General features: G+C 39.8%; 1 protein-coding gene across 2 annotated transcripts in view; it reads right to left on the bottom strand.

Moving 5' to 3' along the window:
• Positions 1-24,318, bottom strand: part of Myo1d (myosin ID) — a 301,477-nt gene that overhangs the window by 131,799 nt on the left and 145,360 nt on the right. For both annotated transcript variants that reach the window (XM_060387163.1, XM_060387162.1), the window contains exon 16: positions 23,376-23,583. In XM_060387163.1, the coding sequence (XP_060243146.1) occupies positions 23,376-23,583 (208 nt within the window). The remainder of the gene's footprint in view (positions 1-23,375; positions 23,584-24,318) is intronic.

The following is a 24,318-nucleotide window of genomic DNA, read 5'->3' as shown; positions in this document are numbered from 1 at the left end:
CAGGCTGGCCTCAAACTCACAACAATCCACTTGCCTCTGCCTCCCGAGTGCTGGGATTAAAGGTGTGTATCACCACAGTTTGGCTTACAATTTAGTATTATAAAGAGACATAATATTTGGAATTCCCCTTAAATAGCCAAGTACATATATAAACAAAAAATCTGTGTACAGCAATGTCTCTGTGTGCATGCTTACATAGATATACACAAAAAGACCCTAAAACAAGAATGACAGCAAATATAGAAAAAATGTTTAACACTTGGGGCAGGTAGATGAGAGGTACATACACGGAAAATCTTTATATTATCCTTATAAATGTTCTATAAATCTATAATTATCTCAAAATAAAGCAAATTAAAATTATTTTAAGTGATAGAGAAAAATAAATTTAAGAATGTATTTCTGACAAATTTTCCATAAGTGAAATGATCTTTATATGTGTATATGTACACACACACACACACACACACACTTGCAGTTGAATTAGCAGGCCAGTTAGGCTCAAGCAGGTAAAGGCGCCTTCTGCCAAGCCTGATGACTTGATTTTGATCTCTGGAACACACATGATGGGAGGAGAAAACAGACTTCCAAAAACTGTTCTGTTTTCCACACTTGTACAATGGCTCACATGTACCCACAGACTTAAACACACATAAAATAAATACACAAAAATTTAAAGTTGAAATAGTGAGATCCAAGTGTTATTTATCTATGCTTTTTGAATACAGGTAGGAGTATATGCAGCAAACTGAAAATGATATTGGGTGTCTGAGTATGTAAGTAAGCCTATGCTAATTAAACAAATTGGAAACTAAGAATGCTAACCTAATGTTTTCTTTCTTTATTCCTTTCCTTCCTTCCTTCCTTCCTTCCTTCCTTCCTTCCTTCCTTCCTTCCTTCCTTTCCTTCCTTTCTTTCTTCCTTCCTTCCATTTTTTTTTTTTTTTGAGACAGGGTTTCTCTGTGTAGCCTTGGCTGTCCTGGACTGGCATGTAAACCAGGCTGGCCTGAAATACACAGTGATCCACCTGCCTCTGCCTCCCTGAGTGCTGGGATTAAAGGTGTGCCCTGACACACCTTGCTGGCTAAGCTAATTGTTATTTACTGTGTTCTGGAGTTATACAGAGTATTACAAAGGGCTATACTCATACTGAGCACATTAGAGTCTGAGGAGAAAGGGCAAACAAAACAAAACAAAAATACCAAAACAACCCCCCCAAAACCCCCAAAAAACAAAAACAAAAAAAACCCAAAACAACCCCCCACAAGAATGTAGATATTGCTTTTATTTAAAATTCTGATCTTTTGTTTACCGACCCCTACTGATTTGGAGTTTTAAAAATATTGTGATAAAAATAATGTACCTTGATTAAGCTTTTCTATCAGTGTATACTGTCTTGCTCATCTAACCCTAGTCCTCACATAAGAACTGACTAGATTCATCAGGTGGCTGATTGAGGGATGGAGAGAATGCCAGGATGTGCTGGACTCCAATAGGGTCATTTACATCTCATTTAATTCTCTTATCGGTCTATTTATAGGCAGATGTTTTATACTCTGGATCTTACAGCAAATACTAAAACTGTATCTCAGGCTGTCTAGTTCTGAGAACTGATCATAGTGTCCCCTGAAGGAGTCACAGTGGGAGCAAGCGCAACATACAACAGGGCAGAGCTTGTCATTTGATTTCTGAGAACAAGGCCTGAGCCTTCTGTGACAATCAACAGGAGTGTGGGTTTTAAATACAACCCCGTCTACATTCTTTGTGTAAAGGCAGACAACCCCCAAATCACATGCTCTCTTTCCATGGCACAAACACAACTTTCACTGTACTGCTTTCATGTGAAGGGGGCTTACAGTGTTGTGATAAAGACAAAGGCAGCTAAGGTACTTACCACAAAACCATGGTCTGTTGGCAAGCCACGTACCTCAAGAATTTTGGCTTAACTCATAAAGGAAAATTGTTTTTTTTTTTTGGGGGGGGGTTATTTAGGCCTTTCTTCATGGTGTTCTAGTGGATTGCTACGAGGAATTGCACAACAGAGTCAGGGTGTCCAGAAGAGAGGGAACTTCCCTTTGGCAAATGGTTTTGATGAATGGAAATATGTAATTTAAATTTTGGCACCATGAAAAGAGTACACTAAATAATAGCCGAGTGATTTCCACTTAGCACTCATTTAAAAAGTTAACTAAGAATTTACCATGAACACCATTTTGGAAAAATATGATATTTGAAACTGGTAATTATTTTTACTTCTCAGCACACAGGCTCAATGAGATACTAAGTATTCATCATCAATAATTTATTTTTAATAGGAAAAACCAAACAGCATTTACTCTATGCCTAAAGGCATGAGTGTTAAGACTCTGGCAATAATACTAACGATCTTTCAGGCAACTTCACTTCCCACATGTAAATATCAGTTATATTGCTATTACTGTTTTAGTTGGAAAATACTTTTTATCTTTATAAAACACTGGCACTTAGATTATTTTCTCTCTTCATATTCTCTGAATTGTAAAATATATGGCAGCTAGAGATAGATGTAGCTAGATGCTGTGGAGGTCTTTTCTATTCTATAGGCCTTTGTCAAATGCCTAGGGTTCAGGTGGCTTCTGGAAGGAGCACAAAGGAAAAACAAAACACCTGTGTTACCTTAAAAAAGGTGCAGCATTTCTGAGGTAACTGGAAACAACTAACTCCAAGTGACTCCTTAAAAACTCTGTTCTCAAACCAAGCCTTTAAAAATAGACGTGTACTTGCGTATGCCCAGTCTTAGCCTAAGTTTATTTCCTATTTTTTCTGATGAATTATTAATAGGGGAAACAAAACAGCACGTTTATAATAAAGTCAAGGTTAAGTCCTCTTAAAATGCCTGTCCTTAAGTCATGTCAGATGCCCTGCACTGTTTTCATTACCTTCCTAGGCCCCGGCACAAGAGACCTTTGAGATGACACATCCTCGTCACCAGGGTCGGAGGTGGACTCCCTAGTTCACCATCAGTACAGCATGGTGGGCTTACAACGAGGAACCTGCAGTCCTTCCCTGCAGAGCAAGGCATGGTATCCAGGCAGAGCCCGTCAGGGAGCTGTCCACCTGGGCAGTGCTGGACTTCCTGGCAGCACCCTTGCTCTGCTCTACTGGACAGTTTATTCAATTGAAGCCTTTTAAAGGGCTTTTTAGTAAAAAGCAGTAATACTGTAAGGACAGGCACGGTGGCACACACTTTTAATCTTAACACTCAGGAGACAGAGGCAAGTAGATCTCTGTGAGTTCAAGGGCAGACAGGGCTACATAAAGAGATCTTGTCTTGAAAAACAAGTGGGGTCCTCAAGTGCGCTTCATAATGAGTTTCAATAAAATGTATCATGTATTTTGACCACACTCACTATTTCCCCCTCCTGTCCTCCTCACTACTAGTTTTCCGCCTCTTTCCAAACAGACCCCTCGTCTATGTTCACGGTGCATGTGTATGTGTACATGTGTGTATCTTTGTGTGTATGTGTGCTTAAAGTAGGATCTACATGAGAAAGACATGGTATTTGTAAAGACAAATAACATTGTCTGGCGTATTTCACTTAGCGTGTGATCTCCAGTTTCATCCATTTTTTCGGCCAATGAGATCATCTCATTCTCCACAATTGAATAAAATTCTATTGTGTATATATGCCACATTCTCTGTGGCTGTTCCTCTGTTATGGACACTGGGCTGATTCTGTGTCTCTACTACTGAGGATAATGTGTCAGAGCACATGAATGGGCATCTCTGTAGCCTGGGCTACATTAAACTCTGTCTCAAAACAAACAAAACACAAAGTGCAACAAAGCAAACAAGCAAACAAAGCAGAGCGTAAAGCTAGAACTATAACCTTATACTTGCAATTTTGAAAAATCCTATTGTTTATTTCTTCCTGAAAAAATGTTCTATAATGTATTTCTGAAAATTGGGGTTTCTTATTTACATATAAAGAACATAAAATAATGCCAACAAGAATGATTGATTTTTCAAACAATTTCTATTATTGCTGCAACTATCACTTTACATATGAACTCATATTTTATCAGTCATTTGTAATTCCTTTTTGTAATCTGTGCATTTCTTTTATCTGTTTCTTTTGCTTTCAATTTCCTCTTGATTTGTGTGGGGTCTTTACATATGCCGATCATCTTGTCATTCATGTTTTAAATATTTTTCCAGTAAATATGTTGATACTTATTTGTGTTATGCTGCCTTACAGAAGTCATTACATGTTTAAAAATGAAGCCAGGTGTATTCATTTTTCTCTTACATCTATATATTTCCATACAAAACTGAGGTCAAACAATAATAACCAAATGCTCTGTAATGCTTTCTGTTTTCCATGTGATTTGACACTCACTACATGGTGGTTCTGGATGCCCCTGTTGTGAGCTATTACTAGTGTTTTCTTTCTTTGCAGTTATAAGTAAACAGCATTATCATCATACATAAATTCATGTGCACAAACAGTTCATAATGAGGTTTCTAGACCTAGAATTGTGTTTTCAGAAGTACTCATTTCCAAAATCAAAGAACAGGAAATATATTTGGGGCATGTTTAAGTCATAGATCAATAAAATTTTATTCATAAATTCTTAGTTTGAGCAACAGTGTTCTGTCAATAGAGTTACAGAGAATTGGCTAAACTGATATTATTCCAGTGATTAAACTACATTAACTATAGTGTTATTCAATTAAAAACTTCACTACCCATTGGAAACAAAATAAAAAAAACCCACCATTCCTGTCTTGTCTGAAATTGTCCAAGGATTTAGTAGAGTCCCCTGGAACAGTAAGCTGGGGGCTGAAACTGCCAGCCTCCATCCTGCAACCACAAGAGGGCGCCAGATGGAGCGAGGAAGTGGTGTTCTCCATGTAGTCTGAACTACGAGATTTTCTGTTTCTGCAGCTCACTAGGAATGGTGTGGTGTGGCACGCTCTGAGAATTAGGAGCTGTAAGTGTCTGGGCAGGAACTGCCAACATCCGGCTTTCTCAGTTATTTGTTTGCTGCTATATTTTGAATTGCTGTTCTCGGTCTACAATCAAGTATGTGTCCATAAAACGAGTTTATGTTTTTCTTACGATGTAAGCTACGAGGGGATGGAGGACTTATGGCCAGGTCTTTTATCTCATGCTCATCCCCAAGAATGGTAGCTGGTAGTATGCATTCTACGGATAATCCATGATTTAAGAGTGTGGAATGCCCGCAAGGACTCTAGATTCCTGGAGTACAAATTAGTTGCCAGCTACAGCTGATGGACAGAATAAAAGTGAACCCACTGCTATGTGAGTGGGCAGGGTGCTAATCACCTCCCTTCTGCTCGGCACTAAGGAGATCTAATATCAGATCTTCACGAGAAATCTCTGTGAAACTGGCGCAAAACATATCACTGAGAAGACGAAAGCCACTGAGAAACAGGGAAGACGACCCCATATAAACAGATACACAGACCTGTGCGCTCACATCATAAAATTATTTGATTACAGAGGAGTTAAGCTGTAGTGGAGACTCTTCCGCAGTTAACACCCCAGCCAAACCAGTAGTTTCATGCGAAGTCAGGAACACCAATCTCAAGTGCAGACAGCCTTTCCAATAAACACCAGCACTAAACTGCCTATCGCTATTTCTGTATATGCTCCAAAGAAATATTTTAGGATCATCAAAATCTACCTCCCTTTTCGGTCTTCCCCCCTTGACTGCTTGTGATGAATATTTCATGGACTGCCATAGCTGCCCTCAGGTGTCCTTACAGAAAACTAACCCTAAACCTAAGCTCCAGCCGCCGCCTTGCACAGAGATAAACCCTGCTGCACTGAGCCTCGAGGAAACGGACATATGCAAGGCGGCGGGTGCGCGGACACAGCCAGGGTGCCGCAGGAAAGGCCTTTAAATGATCTCTCTTCCTGTACAGGCTCTTCGCTTCAGTCCCCTTTCTCTTTGTCCTAGTGCTAGGGCAGATCATGTCATTCTTTAGGCCTCCTCAGAGAGGTCCTTGTAGACCACCCTGGCTGCATGCATCCTGGTCCCACGGGACTGTCCTCCACAATAACATACTTTGTAGTTATTTCTTTATTCATGTTTTGTTTCACTCTTTGGCTAGGACGTATGTTCCACGGAGACAAGGTCTATTTCTACTTCATTCAGGGCCGTATTTCCAAAAAGTGCCTGGTGGTTAAATGTGTATGTTAAATTAATCATTATCGGCCTGAGTGAAACAAGTGTATTTATTATACAGGAGACTTGCTTGTGTGAGAATAGGTCATATGGGAGTCTGACCTGCAAGGAGGTCTCAGTAATTGTGGGGTTATCAGAACTTGGAAGGAAGAATTCGTCACACAGCCATGAGGAAGGGCCAAGCCACTCAGAAATGCTCGGGACAGCAGAGACTCGGCAGCAGTCCCCTTCTGAGTAGTTGAAAGCTTCAAGAGCAATGTCGATGGCCATAGTTCCAGCAGTCTAGCACGGATAAACATTAACTGGAAAGACAACTGGCCACCAAGAGGGCTGACAAGTGGAAGAGTCTGGGCGTCAGTGAGCATTGCTTTCAAAGCAAAAGGATTTCATTACAAATGTAAAATCTTCACCCTAAGCTGGTTCCCAGTGATAAAACACAGATATTCTAAATTAACTGCCTGCTTTCCTGTTCATTTCAGTTTTAGCACTTTTTTTTTTGACAAAATTCCGCAGCCAGTGTCATTCATCAGGTGACTGAGGAAAACGCACATTCCTATTCTCTCTTTGGAAGTGAAAGGACTGAGGAAAAAGCCCAGGAGCTCTACTGTGTATTGTTCCTGTCTTCACTGGCCTGTGAGAAAAGCGATTTAACACTGGAATGAAGAGAATAATGGAGGTTGTGTCTGTGTATTGGGGGAAGGAGCTGGGAATTCTATCAAACCAAAATAAACAAAAAATATTTACCAGCTCTATTCTGGTTCTGAAATTAATAGCATCACATCACATACCTAAGTTATTGACCAGACCTAAAGTTTATACGACTCAATGAACTTCTATAGTTAAAACTGTATAATTAAAAATATTTATTGATTCTTCTCTCACATATAGAATTATATATCTTTTACTTCCACATTTTTAAAAATAAAGTTTACAAAATTAAAAAAATTATATTAAATTAAACTTATTTTAAAATTCTGATCCAAAAGAGAAGCCATCTTTGGGTTAGACTAGATGAGCTAGCTCTCCAATGCCTTCAGCAGAGGTGACAAGAGAAGACATGGCCATGAACAAAGCCCTGGCTCTATTACAGATGCTGTGGGAACTTCTGCATTGTTCCCCTCTGGAATGGTGACCCAGCAAAGGTGTCCTTCCAAAGGCACAGAAAGTCCGTGCTTTTTCGGGGCTATAAACTTCTAAAAGTCATGATATTGCAGCAAGAGGTGGCCCAGGGAATTTTAAGAGTTTCCATGCAGCCAGGTGTGGTGACAGATGCCTTTAATCCCAGCACTCAGGAGGCAGAGGCAGGCAGATCTCTGTGAGTTCAAGGCCGGCCTGGACTACAAGGTAAGCCTGGGGCAGCCAAAGCTACACAGAGAAACCCTGTCTTAGAAAAAAAAAGTTTCTATGCTTCTAAACTTTAAAAATCATGGAACAGTGTTTTAGGAATCTTCTCATTTGGGAATATATTTATTGGGTTAGACCAAAGGCCATAACAGACATAGCTCTTTAACCATAAAGCCAGAGAAAATTATACTTTCAGTAAATAATTTGCTTTTCTACATGCCTGTTGCTGACTTAGACTTAGTCACTGTTATCTTTAAACATCCTGTGATGGGCTATGCTACATGGCCCACCAAGCAGACCTCTTCCTTCCTGTCCTTCATGAGTGACCCTGCTGATGTGACCTACTTTTAGCCAATGGGATGCTCAGGGACATGACCCAAAGAAATATGCTTATGTCAGCCTTGTCTGCTCTATGAAAAGAACATGGCCCTAAAGTCAACTGGCTTTAGAAAAATGAGCCACACATGGCACCAACCTGTACGTAGTTAAAACACCAGACACAAGTAAGAAGCAACTTCTGCTACATGCCCTAAGTTCTAGGGTATCATGGTGTGTGAGCAATGGAGTCTAAAAGATGGCCTTCTTTCTAATCTCTGAAACCTGCCACCTCAGTTGGGAGAAAAGTTTGCAGATCTGATGGCTTCTGCACCCCCACCTGGTTTCCATTTTTATTGGATATTTCCAAATGTAAAGGAAGTCAAGATTCTTATACCAGTTTGAATTTGAGAATCTAGGAAGAGATCATGTAAAGGAATTCAGTATGTGCAACGATCACTTCTCTCCTTTATCTTTTCTGTTTCTTATAATGCAGTTGACAGGAAATAGGATGGCACAAGCTTGGTGGGAAAATGCCATTTCTTTACAAAACAACACAATGCAGGGCAGTTTCTACTGTGTCAATTTGTAAGAACTTATTTTCTGTTTTTTTTTTCAAACGTGGGAGGCACATGGAACGGCAAAACAACTCAATTTAATTCAATGTTCCATAGAGAAGAACAAACATTCTCTATGTTGCAGACTGAAGAGGGCTGAAAGGGCAAGCATTGTTTATCTGGTAGATTCAACTCACTTTTAAGAGAAATGAATCTCCTTAGGCCTTTCTGTCTAATTTTGTTAGACTGGGTTCTAGAAGGATAGCGAGGAATCCCACATGTGAATTTTACAAGTGAAAACTATACTGTAAATTCTTTGCTAGGTAAATAGACTAAAGGCAGTTGCTTTGCTGAACAGCACTGAAGAAAATATTGACCCAGGTGACACATCCAGATGTTTCTGACCAACGAAGTTATGCAACAGTATTTATAGGCTGGCCTTTTTAGAGATGGTTGACATTAATACTGTACATATTTTACAGGATTAATAAATCAGTCCAAGAGTTTCTATGATTAAGGCTTTTAACATAGGTTGACTATCCTGGGTTATCTGGTTGGACCCAAAATGCAGTCACATAATTCACAAGGAGGTGGCAGGGGGAGAACTGAAGATACAAGAGTAGACACTTGTATCTAGGCACTAATAGTCCTAGGCACTAATTCACATGGTTATATTGCACAGCTATGGCAATAACTTGATGCTAATCCAGATCAGCAGTTAGCATTAGCAATAATAGAAAGCGAGTGCTTAAGAGCACGTAAACTACATTGAATACGCTCTCATCTAATACTTATAACTGCACTCCGAAGTACAGTCTCATTTCTCTCTTACACCTTTGAAAACCGAGCCACACACGATACAAGCATGTCCTGTGGAGCTGTGGATGAAAGCCAATGCCTTATGGTAGACTAAAGTGAAGAACTACCTGTGGCAAGAAAGAACTGCAGTTCAGGCCAAAAATCAGCAAGAGGCTCATGATTCTTCAACTTTAAGACTTTTTTTTTTTCATTAGCGAATAATTCTTGCACATACTAATCGTCTCATTTGCTTGGTAATGTTAAGGGGTCTCAGTTTAATGTACACAAATAGCTCTCGAGCACTCACTAGTATCTGTGCTTTCATACATAATCCAGCTAGGTAGTAAGAAAGAGATGACACAGGCACTATGCTGGTGGCCTTGTGTAGAACCCAGGCATGTGTCAGGCTTTATTCCCTCAACTACTGCTAACCTAGTGGAAGATGCACAAAGTTAATAGATGGCTTAAGATTTAAACACTGGGCAAAGAGTACAGAAATTATAAAACACAACAAGCAGGTTTTTTTTTTTTGTTGTTGTTGTTGTTTAGCTAAATTCTTATAAATCACATAGCTAAGTAAGAGGCTCTCTGCCCTGACTCTTCATGGCATATTGTGGGGACATTCACACCTACAGGACACTCCCAGGGGTCACACAATCCCTAAGATGTGTACTCCTTGCTCACTCAGGAAAGCAAGTATCAGCTTTAAAGAAATGACCTTGAATCAGTCTTACCTATAACTCACAACACACAGTTCATCAGTAACACATCCCCTGTCCTATCTCACGCCTTTGACAGATATGCCTCTTCCAACTCTGTAATCTACAGATAAAAGTGAGGATGAACTAAAGCCTAAATCCTGCAAGCAACATCAGGCTCCTGGGCCTTACCTTCCACTGAATCCACCATCTTAGCCCGACAAATGACAGCCAGTGGAGAGAAGTAAAGACAGCTGTTTCGATGGTTTCACTGGGAGCACTCTGGTGGGGACAGTGTCATCTGAGGAACACCTGGTGGTGAGGTTCAGGAAAGTGGAACGATGACCCATCCCACCACAGGAGAGGAGGTGCAGTTGGTTGAGACGCCGGAGGACTCTGCTTTAGTCTTTAGGAGGCTGAAGGGTTTATGAACAGATGAGCGACATCCCTGAAACTGAGACTATGATGTTGTGCAGATCAGAGTCATGGAGGAAGCCTGGAAGGTCACTCCATGTTATTGCTGGTTTTTATGAGAGAGTACCCATGCACACTGCACAAAATATGACTTTGAGTTTTAAAACTGCATAAGAGAGAGTTGGACAATGACTAGGCTCATGTTATCTTAAATTAAATTAAAAGAACTAAATTAATTTAGAAAACAAAATACACTAATTTTTAGTGAAAATGTTAATTAAAATTTAGGCTGAAATAAGATTACAGCTATATGTTGTTTCTATTCATTTAAAGCTCAATAAACTCACAAATTAGTCTATAAAAATGAATTTATATGATAAATGCTTGATTATCTTAGTTTTTCAAGAATATTCATCATTAGCTTATTTTCTGCAAATGGTTCATTTCCTATCCATACAAATACAAAATCAAATCATAGAATAGCTGACTATCCTGAGCTAATACATTATTTTACAACCCTATATTCAATATCCTAATTTAAATGTAATGTCCTAAGTAAACACCTTACTTTTAGATTTCTCTTCCTTTTTTGTTAGACAAGATCTCACAGCCTTGGTTGGCCTGAACTCACTCTGCAAACCAGGCTTGTCTCAAACACAGAATTCCTCCTGCCTCTGCCTCCTAAATGCTAGGATGAAAGGCACAACACCTAATTAGAGTTTCTTAAGAAAAATTATAGGCTCTCGTTACTCTACTAAATTTGGATAGACCATGATGTTTTGTAACATTAAGACATTCCAATAAAACTAATTATAAATACTCCTGAATTTTCTTCGCTTATGAATAAAGCCTCGCCCCCAAATGAGTCACCAGTTCTCTTCACTGTGATGAGTGTATAAGTAGACAGTTCCAAAATGAACATCGTGGTCAAGAGGAGATCATACTTAACATCTTGTTGTCTAGGACTTACTTTTAGCCACCATTGATCATGACATTTTGATGTTCTTAACTTTTTACATGGTTACTGTTAATAGCTGAATAAAACATTGTTGCACAGATGTATAATATATACAACTACTGTCTTAACACTTTCATAAGTCATATTACAAGAAAGATTTTTACAAATAAAATTTACATATGATATTTAAAAAATATTATTTACTAGAAGTATAGCAGCTAGAATAGAGGGAAACACATTTTTTAAAGATTTTTTTAACATATTGATAAATTACCCCCTGAAAAGTTCTAACACACATTAATATGTGTATGCATGTGTACATGTCTGTATACCAACATGCCTGTAAATGAGCAAGTTCAGGTGTGTTCATGCATGGCTGATGGTTGACAATGTCTTCCTCAATTGCTTTCTACTTTATTTTTTGAGAGTCTAACTGACCCTGGAGATCACCAATTCCGCTATACCGGCAATTTCTGATTCAAGCATATCCCTTGGTTTCATACATTTGCCAAGCATGAAGAAGAAAAAGTACCTCAGCATTGTAGTGCTCGCATTTAAACTACACATGCCCTATTGCACACTTACCTTGTTAAACAGTTACACTTTCTTAGGTTAATGAAATATGTGAAAAAATTAAATATACTAGAGAGTATATTTTAACTCGCACTAGGGATATGGTTCAATGATAAGACGTTTGTCTTGAAAAGGCTGAGGGCATGGTTTCCATCCCCAGCACAGTAGCCACAGAACCCCCCACCCAAAACCAACCAAACAACCCTAAAATTTCTTTACTGTAAATGGCAGCTATTTTTCACTAAATGATGAGCAGCCATTTAAAAAAAAAAATTATTCTGATCTTCACAAGAATCAGAGAAGGCCAACCAAGCATTGGGGCAGAAGTGTAGGCAGGAGTTGGAAATAAGTATGTTAGAACGCCCAAACTAAAGATGGCTTCTGGAGCTGAGTGTAAAGCCCTGTGCTTCTCGGCAGCTTCAATAAAGGGGAAACTTAATGAGTTGCAAGGATTACATGATTTAGTAGACATGCTTAATAGGCAGGTAATTAAAATAAATACTCCTTGCACCCAAACATGCCCTTTGTATCTTTAGAACAATCATTTCTGTTAGGGAAGGGGCAAAAACGAATTGCTCAGCCGCTTTTTGTTTTGCGTGTCTGTACACATCTCTAGCTACACTTGTGATTGCATGCTTCTTATTCGTGAGCTTGCTCCTCTGAGTACGGGTTAGCGTGAATATTGTGATTTAGTGTAACCATCTAATCACCAAATCCCTTTCCTTTTACTAACGAGTGCTGTACAAAGACTCAACCTCTCCAGCTTGTCACAATTAAATAATAAAAGAGCAATGAAAATGCAGCCATGTTTCCACCCCTACCCACTCTTCCTGACACCACCTATAGGGGCCAGATACCGTTGTCATGGAGACAACATCTGTGGGGCTATGAGTGACAGGTCTCAAGAGAGAAGTGTCTGAGAAAGGGAGCATCTCAAGTTAAAACAAAAGTGAGGGGGGAAAAACGAAGCAAGCTGTTTTCCTGACATGGTGGAGACTCAGTGGAAAGGTGTATTTAGCCAGAGAGAAGAAATGAAGGTTTTTCCTCTTTTGTCATCTAACACAGGAAACGTTTTCCTTCTAACCAGGCACAGATCTCTTTTAAGAAAGTCTGAAGCATATGTACACATCTTGGCATAATTACAATTTAAAACTGGGATTCATACTGATGCACCAAATTGGTTGCCGTAGTAATGAGCTATCGCCTAGGCAACGGGTTTGCTGCTCTTTCTGGAGAGCAGATCATCTGCATCCAGTGTGGGGGAACGGGCTGGGGAAGGGAGGCTGGGGACACTTTTGGCCGTGGGGGCAGTGGGCCGGGGAAGGGCAGTGGATGACACTGGCTATATCTATGAGATAAGTATGGGACAAATTGATTTTAACAAGTCATCATTATTTTCCAAATACGCTTTTATCATTTTATTCACTAGTCGGGTGGGAGGAGAAGCTGGGTGCTGAGGGTGGCAGGGAAAAAATGCCTTGTGGTTCCAATGTTAAATTTTTGCTGAAGCATTTTTATTTTTCTAAAAGGCTGTTATTTGTCAAAGTGCACATGCAGACACGTATTTAAATGGATCAGTTGTTAGCTTATATCATAAATCTCAGAAGTTTTCTTCAGAATTTTAAGATCAATGACTTTTACACAGAAATATTATTCTAATAGCAGGGTTTCGTAATATGAAATATAAGGTTTCAAATTGAGTGACTAAAATCTCCTAGATATTGCAGAAGGTAAACACGCCTTGGTTTCTTCATTAAGAACATACATACTTTCTCATACTGTTTTCACTTCCAAAGCTTATTAAGAAATGTCCAATACACTTTCTTGCCGGAGGACTATGTTCCTTGGATTTTGTTTTCCTGTATCCTGTGCTTATCCTAGTCTACTTTGACTCACTGGTCACTCCATACTTGAAAATTGCTGGCCAGGTAATTTAATCCCAGCACTCAGGGGGCAGAGGCAGGCAGATATCTGAATTTGAGGCCAGCCTGGTCTGTAGGGTGAGTTTCAGGACAGCCAGTGCCACACAGAGAAACCCTGTCTTAAAAAACCAAACCAAACCAAAAATACTGCTCCCTTTCTTCCCTTCCACTGCTAACTGAATGCCAGTCATTTTCACTTCAATGTCTTACACATACCAAGAACATATCATGCCCAAACTAATACCCTGAAAATATATGCCAGTGACTGTTCGTTTTCTCTCTCAGGCCATTTGTGACATTATCTGTGAATGACCCCAACTTGGAAGACTAGGAATCCACTCATTTCTGCCTCATCTCAACTTCCCACACAAATAACTCTCATGGTCTGATAATTTCCTCTCATCTCAGCTATGTGACTGAGGCCATCATTAGTTTTCTCCAGAAGACAGCATCAGGTTCTTAATTGGCTACTATGTTTTCCCCTCTGATACAGATTTATTTAAAACTTCAAAACTGGCCACATCACTTTTCTCTTACTATTTCCATGGAATATGGCAAAAAAACTAGCTCAGAGCCCTATTGATGTAAACATGCAACAACTACATCTGAGCTTACAAGAAATCAAAGGTCAGTGTTCCTGTGGAGAGATGGGAGGTGAAGATAGAAGCATCCGCAGAGGCTCATGGGACCCCTAGCCTAACATATGCAGCAGAAAACAACAAAGAAAAGCAACTGGGTAATCGTCAACATACTTAATTAAAAATGTTTGCACTTCGAAATCTAGCATTTCTAGCCTGAGTTTATGCTTTGAAGCAGCAGTTCTCAAAGCATGTTCCAGGAGAACCCTGCACTTTGCTGAAATCCTCTTAAGGGATCCTTAAGAACAAAATAATTCCCCAAGAATAGAAGTAGGCTATTTTCTTTTAAAATTCTCACTTCCGCACAAATAAACAGCTGATATTCTAGAAACCATCATGGTATGTGATGATATTAACACTATTTTTTGTTTGTTTGTTTTTGTTTTGTTTTATTTATTTAATTTTTTTGAGACTGGGTTTCTCTGGGTGGCCTTGGCTGTTCTGGACTCACTCTGTAGAACAGGCTGGCCTTGAATTTACAGAGATCTGCCTGCCTCTGCCTTCCAGAGTGCTAGGAATACAGGCATATGCCACCACCACTGCCCAGCAACATCAACGTTCTTATAAATGACTAGATATTTGCCTGTATGTTCCTGCAAGATAGAAAAGCTTTTAAAATGAGCTCTCTGGGGTCCTCAATGACAACAGCATCTTCAAAGAATAGACTTAGTTGAAGGCAAGGGAATTTGCACAAAAGTATTAACTACAGCCTTTTGTGAAATGGCAAAAAACTGAAAAGCAAATTAACTATTACTAAAGTAAATATGTAAAGTAAAATGTTTGTGTTTTTTTTTCCTCCCACAGGATCTTTCTATATAGCTTTGGATAGCCTGGAACCCACGTTGGCCTCAGGCTAATAGAGATCTTCCCGTCTCTGCCCCCTGAGTGCTTAGGATTAAGGGTGTACTCACCATTCCCAGCTATATGGAAACTTTTAAATAATAAAATAACATAAAGACGTATGAAGCTTAGGTAAACAGTCACTATACTACCCTAAAGAAAATCTTAAAATGATACAGTAAGGTACAGTGATGCACTGTTTGTAATCCCAGAACTGGGGAAGCTAATGCAGGATTAAAGCACAGGCCAGCCTGGGCTACATTAACTGTCTCAAAAACAAACAAAGAAACAAAACCAACAACAAAATAAAGCCAAAAAAACAAAGCACTGTTATACTGGGTGGAAAGCAAAACCTACCTTCAAAACAAACTAAAGCCAAACAAAACACCAAAAACAAACAAACAAACAAACAAACCACACACACACACACACACACACACAAAACCCAAATCAAGCTGCTGAAAACTATGCACAGGAGAATGTAAGAAACAAATGTTTTAAGCCATGGCAAAAACAGCACAGAACAGAACAAAACAAATCCCATCCCCCAACCCACAAAATGTGTATCTAAATGAGGATGCCAGCCTCAACTAGCAGTTATTAATGAGCAGCTGTGGCAGAATAGGAGTTTTTTGGCACAGGTGCTTTGAGAAGGAAGTCATTTATACCGTGTTAGAAAACACGTGTATGCCGGCCAGTAGACTGAGGGTGAGGCCAAGTTTAAGGCTGTCCTTGCTGCGGTGCTACCTAGTTCCCCATCTGGATATATGGATGAAGGGCAAGAGCTTTCCTGCAACATGGGAAGGGCTATTTTAGTTATCTCCAAAACAGTCTGTTTGATGTAAGAAAAAGTTTGAATAGTTTTGCACATGACTTTGTTCTTATATTTGTCATAAGAAGTTTATTTTACGCATGAATCTTCGTATCAGTTAATTTACTTTAGCATCAATGAGTCAATGAGCCAGCTCTAATGAGTTCCACCTATACAAACTGTTGGCACACTACAGATTAACATCAGCCCTTACTATAAATGGATCTTCTTTTCTTTTTTAAAAAGAGGTTACTGCGGCAGTTTGAATGGGAATGGCTCCCATCGGCCCGTATATTTAAAAACTTTTTTTCCCTGTTAGTGGAACTGTTTGGGAGTAACTATGGCTTTGCTGGAAGAAAACACTGTCTCCAGTTGGTGGTACTGTTTGGGAAGAACTGTGACTTTGCTGGAGGAAGTGTCTCATTGAGGTTGGGCTTTGAGGTTCAAAAGTTCACACTCACTGTGAACTCCCCCATTTCCACCTCACACCTGTAGATCAGGATCTAAATTTCCAGGTACTACTCCAGGACTATGCCTGCCTGCCTGCTTCTGTGTTCCCCCTGCTCATGATGATCATGAACTCTAACCCGCTGGAATCATGAACACCTAAATTAAACACTTTCTTTTATAAATTGCCTTGGCCAGGATGTCTCTTCACAGCCTAAGGAACTAAGTAACTAAGACAGTTAACAAACAAAATAATGGATTTTTCTGGGTGTTATAATACAAGTCTTGTAACTTCAGCACTCTGGAAGTGCAGGCAGAAAGACCAGCAGCTCAGAATAATACTCGTGAGTTTGAGGCCAGTCTTGACTATGCAAGATCTTCTCTTAGGCAAATGAGCAAAACCCACCAAATAAAGTGGCAGGCTATATATAGTAATATATATATATATATATTTTTCTTCTTTTCCCTTGTTTTTTTTTATTTTTAATTTTTCGAGACAGGGTTTCTCTGTGTAGTCCTGGCTGTCCTGGAACTTACTCTGTAGAGCAGGCTGGCCTTGAACTCAGAGATCCACCTGCCTCTGCCTCCTGAGTGCTGGAATTAAAGGCGTGTGTGTGCTATTCCTGGCTGGCCCACTGTCTGTTCTTAGTCTCCCTTGTCTGTTCTTGTGGGTCCCTTCTTCTTCCCAGATAACTCCCTCTGTTTTCATGTCACATGCCCCCTGGCCTTCCTGAGGATCTATTCCTCCCTCCCCACTATATTAGTAGAAATACACTGTCAAGTGGAAAATAGATCTCGAAAAGTTAAGATTTTGGCAAACTTCCCCAAAAACTTTTCTCCTCAGCTTGGGTAGGATCCTTTCCTGAGCCCCTCTGGCAGTCACTACCTACCCCACGCCTTACATTTTCTTTTGTGTTGAGCTTCTTGCTGGGGGAACCCGACTGTTCATTTTCACACCCCCATTCAGACATAACAAACAAATCCAGATTATTACTCACTAAAAAATACAACAAAGATATAGTTAGAAGTTACTATCCTATCAAAGGTGCACTGTACTTTCAACACCCAGGTAAGGCCAAGCAGCGTGCTGGTGAGCAGTGCTTCCTTGTGAACACAGAGGAGTAGACAGGCAACAGGGCTGCACAGTAATGCACCTCCTTCCTGAAATTCAGCCAATGCTCCGTCAGTTGCATCCACTTCCTTTCCCCTCCCACCCCTGGCTCACAGGTCAGTTTAACAAGCACAGATCTCTCTCCCCAGAGAATACCTTCTCAGAGTACAGCACTCACTGAGCATGTTTCATACTGTTCATGCCAAGAGCTGATTCGTGCTCCCAACATCAGCATTTTTACCCACGTGTGTTAAAAACGTAGCTCAGTCCACATGTTTTCCAGTGAACGACTCAAACACTGATGGATGTCTGCTAAGGTTATTTGAAAAAGGAATTCTGCCAACTCCATTATTCTGCTAGCTTCTCATTATCACCTTTGTGGCTGGTTTTACAGACTTGCCCCCAAGTGTGTGAGTCACACCTGTTTTCCCTCACAACAGGGCATCCTGAATGATACCACTATTAAGCAAGCTCTCTCTCTCTCTCTTTCTCTCTCTCTTTCTGTGTGTGTAAGGTTACTGGATTCAAATTCTAGTTCCTGCACTCATTACTATGTAACTACCCTTGTAACTACCCTGTAGCTTTGGTTCCCTTAGTTTCCAAATAGACTTGTTTACAAGGTTAATAAAAGATCTAGGGAGTATATAAAGGAATCGTAAAAACATCCATTAGTCGGATACCATTCTAAGAAGCTTTTTGGTTTTTCTTTAATGGTAAAGTTATTTTTTTTCCTGAGAAATAATGATTTTGCTTTTAGTCTGAGAAATAATGAATGTGGTTGGTTTCACATAGATGGGAGTGGGAGGCCTTATGGCTTCCTGCCTTACTTGACAAAGTTTTAGAGTAGGCAATACCTGAAGGAAAGGGGCAAATGGGTTCCAGAACCAACAAAATCCCAGTTGGAAAATGATTTTTTAAAATTAATTTATTTTTTATTAATTACAATTTATTCATTTTGTATCTCAGCTGTAGCCCCTTGTCCCCTTCCTCCTTCTTTTCCTCTCAACCCCTCCCCCAGTCCACTGGAAGTCCTCCTCCTTTTCCCTCTGACCCTAACCTATCAGGTCTCATCAGGACTGGCTGCATTGTCTTCTGCTGTGGCCTGGTGAGGCTGCTTCCCCCTCAGGGGGAGGTGATCAAAGAGCCAGCCACAGAGTTCATGTTAGAGACAGCCCCTGTTCCCCTTTCTAGGGAACTCACTTGGACACTGAGCTGCCACTCACTTGCTACATCTGAGCAGCTCTAGGTTATCTCTATGCATGGTCCTTGGTTAGAGTATCAGTCTCAGAAAAGACCACTGGACCCAGATTTTTTGGTTCTGTTACTCTCCTTGTGGAGCTCCTGTCCCCTCTAGGTCTTTCTATCTCCCCCTTCTTTCATAAGATTCCCTGCACTCTGCCCAAAGTTTGGCTATGACTCTCAGTATCTGCTTTAATCTGCTGGGTAGAGTCTTTCAGAGGCCCTCTGTGGTAGGCTCCTGTCCTTTTTTCCAGTTTTCTCCCTCTTCTGATGTCTGTCCTACTTGCCTTTCTGAATGAGGATTGATCATCTTACCCAGCGTCTTCCTTGCTTAGTTTCTTTAGGTGTACAGATTTTAGCATGTTTATCCCAGAAGCAGAAAGACACACATGGTATTTACTCACTTAAAAGTGGAAAATGATTTTGTTCACAGTTTGTCTTGTGGTGAGTTTACTCAATTATGTATACAACCCTCAGAGGCCCCTGATAGTTATTCTCAGTTTCAGAATTCACAGTCTTCATCATAATCCTGTTAGTGAGCCACCCTTAATTCTTCACAAGATCATTCTTGTGATGGGGGCTTTATTATAACCACAATGAGAATCTTGCAAAACACAACATGGAGTTAACAAATACATGCAAGAAAACACAGATAAAAATTAATTGTTAAACAAGATAAGCCAACAAGGGTAATCCTTGTGATATACTAGCCACCTCTGAAACGGGATTTTAAAAAACAAAAAGCTGTTCTGTAAAAACTGGCACTTTTGTCCCAGTTGCTAATGGACTGAAATGCAAGGACAAATATATGAACATTCTCTTTCCTTGTCATGTCTGAAAAGTAAGTAGCTCTTGAAACAGACTATAGCAAGTTTTAAAAATATACTTGAACAAAATTCTAAACTGACAGCAGGGTATGTAACAGGCTGCAAGGAACCATGGCCCGCAGTATGTGGACTGTGCTTTGATGTATAGTAACACTGCTATACATCACCCTCAGCATGCCCAGGCTGACCCTGACCATCTGTAAAGACACGGGCTTCAGCCAACTGGAGGTGGTGAAAGATGGTGTATCAGATGACAACCGTTATTCATTTAATATGGTATGATAAATGCCATTAAATTCTTAAGGTGATCTTCAGCAACAATAGTAAAAACCACAAAACTAGAAAGTGAAATAACATACACATAAAACATGTATTGCCTGGAAATAATTTTAAAAATGAAAAATGATTTAAACGTTTTAAATAAAATTACTTATTTTTTTTTGTGTTCATATATGTATGTGTGTGCCCATACCAGAGCATGTGAGGAGAGGTCAGAGGACTACCCATGTGAGTTCTTTTCTTCTACCCTGGGACTGAAATCAGGTGGTCAAGCTTGATGTCAGGGGCCATCTCACTGAACCCCAATATTTTTGAGTTTGAAACTAGAGTCTTGTACAGATTAGGTAAGCACTGAGCTGAATTCCTAGCTCTTGATTGTTTGATACAGGATCTTCCTATATAGCCCAGGTTTGCCCGAAACTCATTATGTGGGCCAGGCTTGCCGTAGACTTGTGGCCCTCCTGCTTCTGTCTTCCAAGTGCCAAGATTACAGGTATGTGTGTCCATGCTGAAGTGATTATCTTAAAACAAACAAACCCAACTACTGAGAACAAAAGGAGTCCAACATACACACACAAATCAAATGTAGAGTAGCTAGTTCTGTATTCAGGAAAAGCAAATTCCAGAACAAATTCTATTATTCATCATTAGAATATATAAAAAAATTGAGAAAATATACTCTGCTTTTCATGCTAAAAAAAGATTTGACAGTTATAGTATGTTAATTAGTAAATTAAAAATGAGAAAATTACAGAATAAGTAAATTGGAGACACAGTCCTTTGGGGAAACATAATAAAATGTATTGCTAAAACTGACAGAAAAAAAAAAGTGAGCATAAAAGGGAATGACTACAGACAAAGAGAATGGGAAGAATCTTAAGAAAAAAATTGTTAAAGTCTATTCAATCAAATTAAAAAACTTGGAAGATTTTTCTAAGAAAAAATGATCAAAACTGATTCTATAATAGATATCAAACAAACAAACAGACAAACAAAAAACCAAACTCACAAATCATCATAAAGAACAGGACAAAGCTAACTGCCAAGGTGGCACATGCCTATCATCCCAATATTCTATTGGGGTGGAGTTGCCTTGGCCTACATACTAAACCTCTGTCTCAAGCAAAATATAAATACAACAAACAAACAACAAAACCCCCACAAAGCCTCAACAAAATTTGGAGTTATGCTCAAATTGCCCCTCCAGGTGGCTTCCTAAGAAAGTAAACTTCAAAAGACTAACTTCAATACTAGTTAGACTGTTACAAAAGACAGATGAAACACAGTATCAGATCTAAAAGAAGTCAACAAAAATTAATGACAAAATTGTAACTGGGTATGGGTATACACTTTGCCCAGAACTAGGAAGGCTGAAGAAGGGAGAACATGATACATTCAAGCCTGAGCTACATAGTCAAATCCCGCTTCAAAGATCCTAACCAAGAAACCAATCAACCAATCACTCCAGCAAGCACCACCACAAAGCCCCTCAAAGATGAGCACTGAGGATCAAGGGAAAGGACTTGAAGATCTGTGACAGGTGCATGAAAACAGTTCAGTGTTTTGAAAAATAAAGATCCAAATTTACAATCATTCATAAGAAAGAAAACAGAAGTAGACAAAGGCAATGTTCGAAGTGCTATTAGCACAAGGACATTGAGGATTAAACAGAATTTTGTAGTCTAGTTTAAAAGTTAGTTTGCATTCCAGGCAAAGTGATTGGAGACCAACAATGGAAGCCTCATGAGATGTCTAAGCATACATACATACAGAGGTTTATTGGAATTACCCCACAAGAGACGGGGTAATGCCTCAAACAGATACGTCATGCTAGCAAAGAAAAGCCTCAGTACTAGGAATGGGTTAACAGTTTTTGAGCTGGCCATTGGGGTCACACAGACCGCCAAGCATTACAAGTTGTTGCTTGTATGCCTGGCTATCTCCCAGGGTCTTAACAGTAAGGCCCTGTTGCTGAAGACACTACATGCTTGAGTCACAGAACATGGAGACATCAAGCTGGACAGGCTGGTGTTCACAAGTGCTAAGCATGGTACCAGAGTAGAGGGCTAAGCATCAGGCTCACCAAGCTGTGAACCCTGCAAGCTATAACAACGCCTGGCCTGACAGGCCCACTGGTTATGAACAGTCATGAATGTTATGGGAGTAGCCAGCAACTATCTGGTTAGATCAAAGGCCTGCTCTAGGAGATGGAACCCATATCTGGCACTATTAAAGGGACCAAGAACTTCTGGATAAATAGGTCACAGGGCCAAGGGGAAAATCCGATATTATTATTCTGCTAAATAGACACAATACTGAATTGATTCCTAATGACTTACATTGCTATACCCTTAGATAGAGTATCTCTCAATCCTCGCTAAAAAAACTCTTTGCAGTAGATGAAAATTAATACAGAGATCCCCAACTAGTTAACATACAGAAAACAAAAGACTGTGGCATGCTTATCCCTAAATCAGACATTCTTATCATACCACTCACACCAAGGTTTGGGAATCTTTGTAGAGGAGGTGACCAAAAGATTGCGAGAAGCACAAGTTGTTGATAATATCAAGAAAATAGTGTTTTCTGTATCTAACAGGACAAATGTACATATGAACTTAACATATGTGACAGCATGCACAGACCTTTGCAAGCCCTACCCAAACAAAATTTCAGCACTAAGGAAGAAAGATAAACATGTAATCCTATCATTAGCTAAGAAGCTGTTGGCATTTGACAGCCACTGGGAAGAAAGTCAGTTTCCTTTAAGGAGGTGGCTTGGTGAGCTGACCACATATCAGTGTAGGCTAAGACTGGGCAACACAAACCGGACTTGAGAGGGCAAAGAAATAAAAAGAAGTAATCTCAAAGTTCAAAGGCAAGGTTGAGGGGATAGAGGTAGAAAGGGCGTTAAGGAGAAAAGTTGATGTTGACTGATGATGATGGTACATGTGTGTATATGCTGAAAATGCATTGTATGAAATTCTCAAAGAATACAAATATTACTAAAATATAGATAGGCAATTTATAGAACCCTCCAACTAACGATCAATTATTGAAATGCTCACGTTCAACAGTAACCAGGTAAATAAAACATAAAACAACAATGAAATATCATTGCACTGATTATCTGATAAGATGTAGGGAGCAATATCACACTGGTGGAGCACACAGCCTCCCTCAGACAGATAGCCAATAGGTAGTGGCTGTACAAATTGGTAGTTGCTTTAGCAATAGAAACCTGGCAGGACTTTTACCACTTCTATAGAGAGCTATGCTATAACCCTGAACTTCTTCACAGAGGTGTGTGATTTTTAAACACACACAGACACACGCATGCACACACATACACGCACGCACACATTTAGCATAGTTTTGAGTGTATAAAGAATCTAAAACATGAAGTTACCTTTTGTAGAAAGAGGACAACCCTGACAAGCATCTGGGCACGGTGTTCTTCCAGGGTGAACAACGTACGAGGTGTTCGAATGAAAATTTTGGTCTTCCCATAAGCTACGTCATCCTGAAAGCCACATCGTTCTATGAGTTTCTTGACAGCCTCTTTGTCTGAAGGAAGGTCATGATTAGGCCAGGTGAATTCAGAGATCATCTTGTACCTGGGTAAAGAAAGAAGAGGGCACAAATTGAAGGATGGAAAAAAATGTATCATCATTTTAACAGAAAAACTTCAACACAAATTTAGCCAACTGTTAAGAGATATGCCGGGCTGGAGAGATGGCTCAGAGGTTAAGAGCACTGGCTGTTCTTCCTAAAGGTCCTGAGTTCAATTCCCAGCAACCACATGGTGGCTCACAACCATCTATAACGTGATCTGGTGCCCTCTTCTGACCTCCTGGCTCACATGCAGGCAGAATACTGTATAAATAATAAATAAATCTTTAAAAAAAAAAAGAGAGATATGCCTCTCATTACTTTGAGGAGATGAAAAAAAATCTCTTCATTAAAACACTTCTTCATGATAATAATTCTTACTAAACTAGAAATAAAAAAGACTTCCTTAATCTTTGGAAGGCTACTCACCAAAATTTTATAGCAATTATCATTTGCAAGTAGGAGACTGTGGAAGCATTCTTTTTACAGACACAAAACACGGATGCTTCCATCATGGGTTCTCAACACTGCTCTGGAGGCCTAATTAGCACAGTGAGGAAGAACAATACTGACAGCGCTTATGAGTAACAGGACCCACTTCAAAGGGAATCAAACGGATCTTTGGATAAACTCTTGAAACTAGCAGAAAACGAAGCGGTGTTAGGTCAGCATGTGAGAATGAACTGCATTTCTACAGCCAAACAGCTTCCTGCCGTTTGAGTCTGTCACAAAGCCACTCC

The sequence above is a fragment of the Meriones unguiculatus genome, chromosome 7 (genome assembly GCF_030254825.1).
Source record: "Meriones unguiculatus strain TT.TT164.6M chromosome 7, Bangor_MerUng_6.1, whole genome shotgun sequence".
NCBI lineage: Eukaryota > Metazoa > Chordata > Mammalia > Rodentia > Muridae > Meriones > Meriones unguiculatus.
Note: the sequence above shows the minus strand (reverse complement) of the source record. Positions and strands in the feature narration are given on the sequence as shown.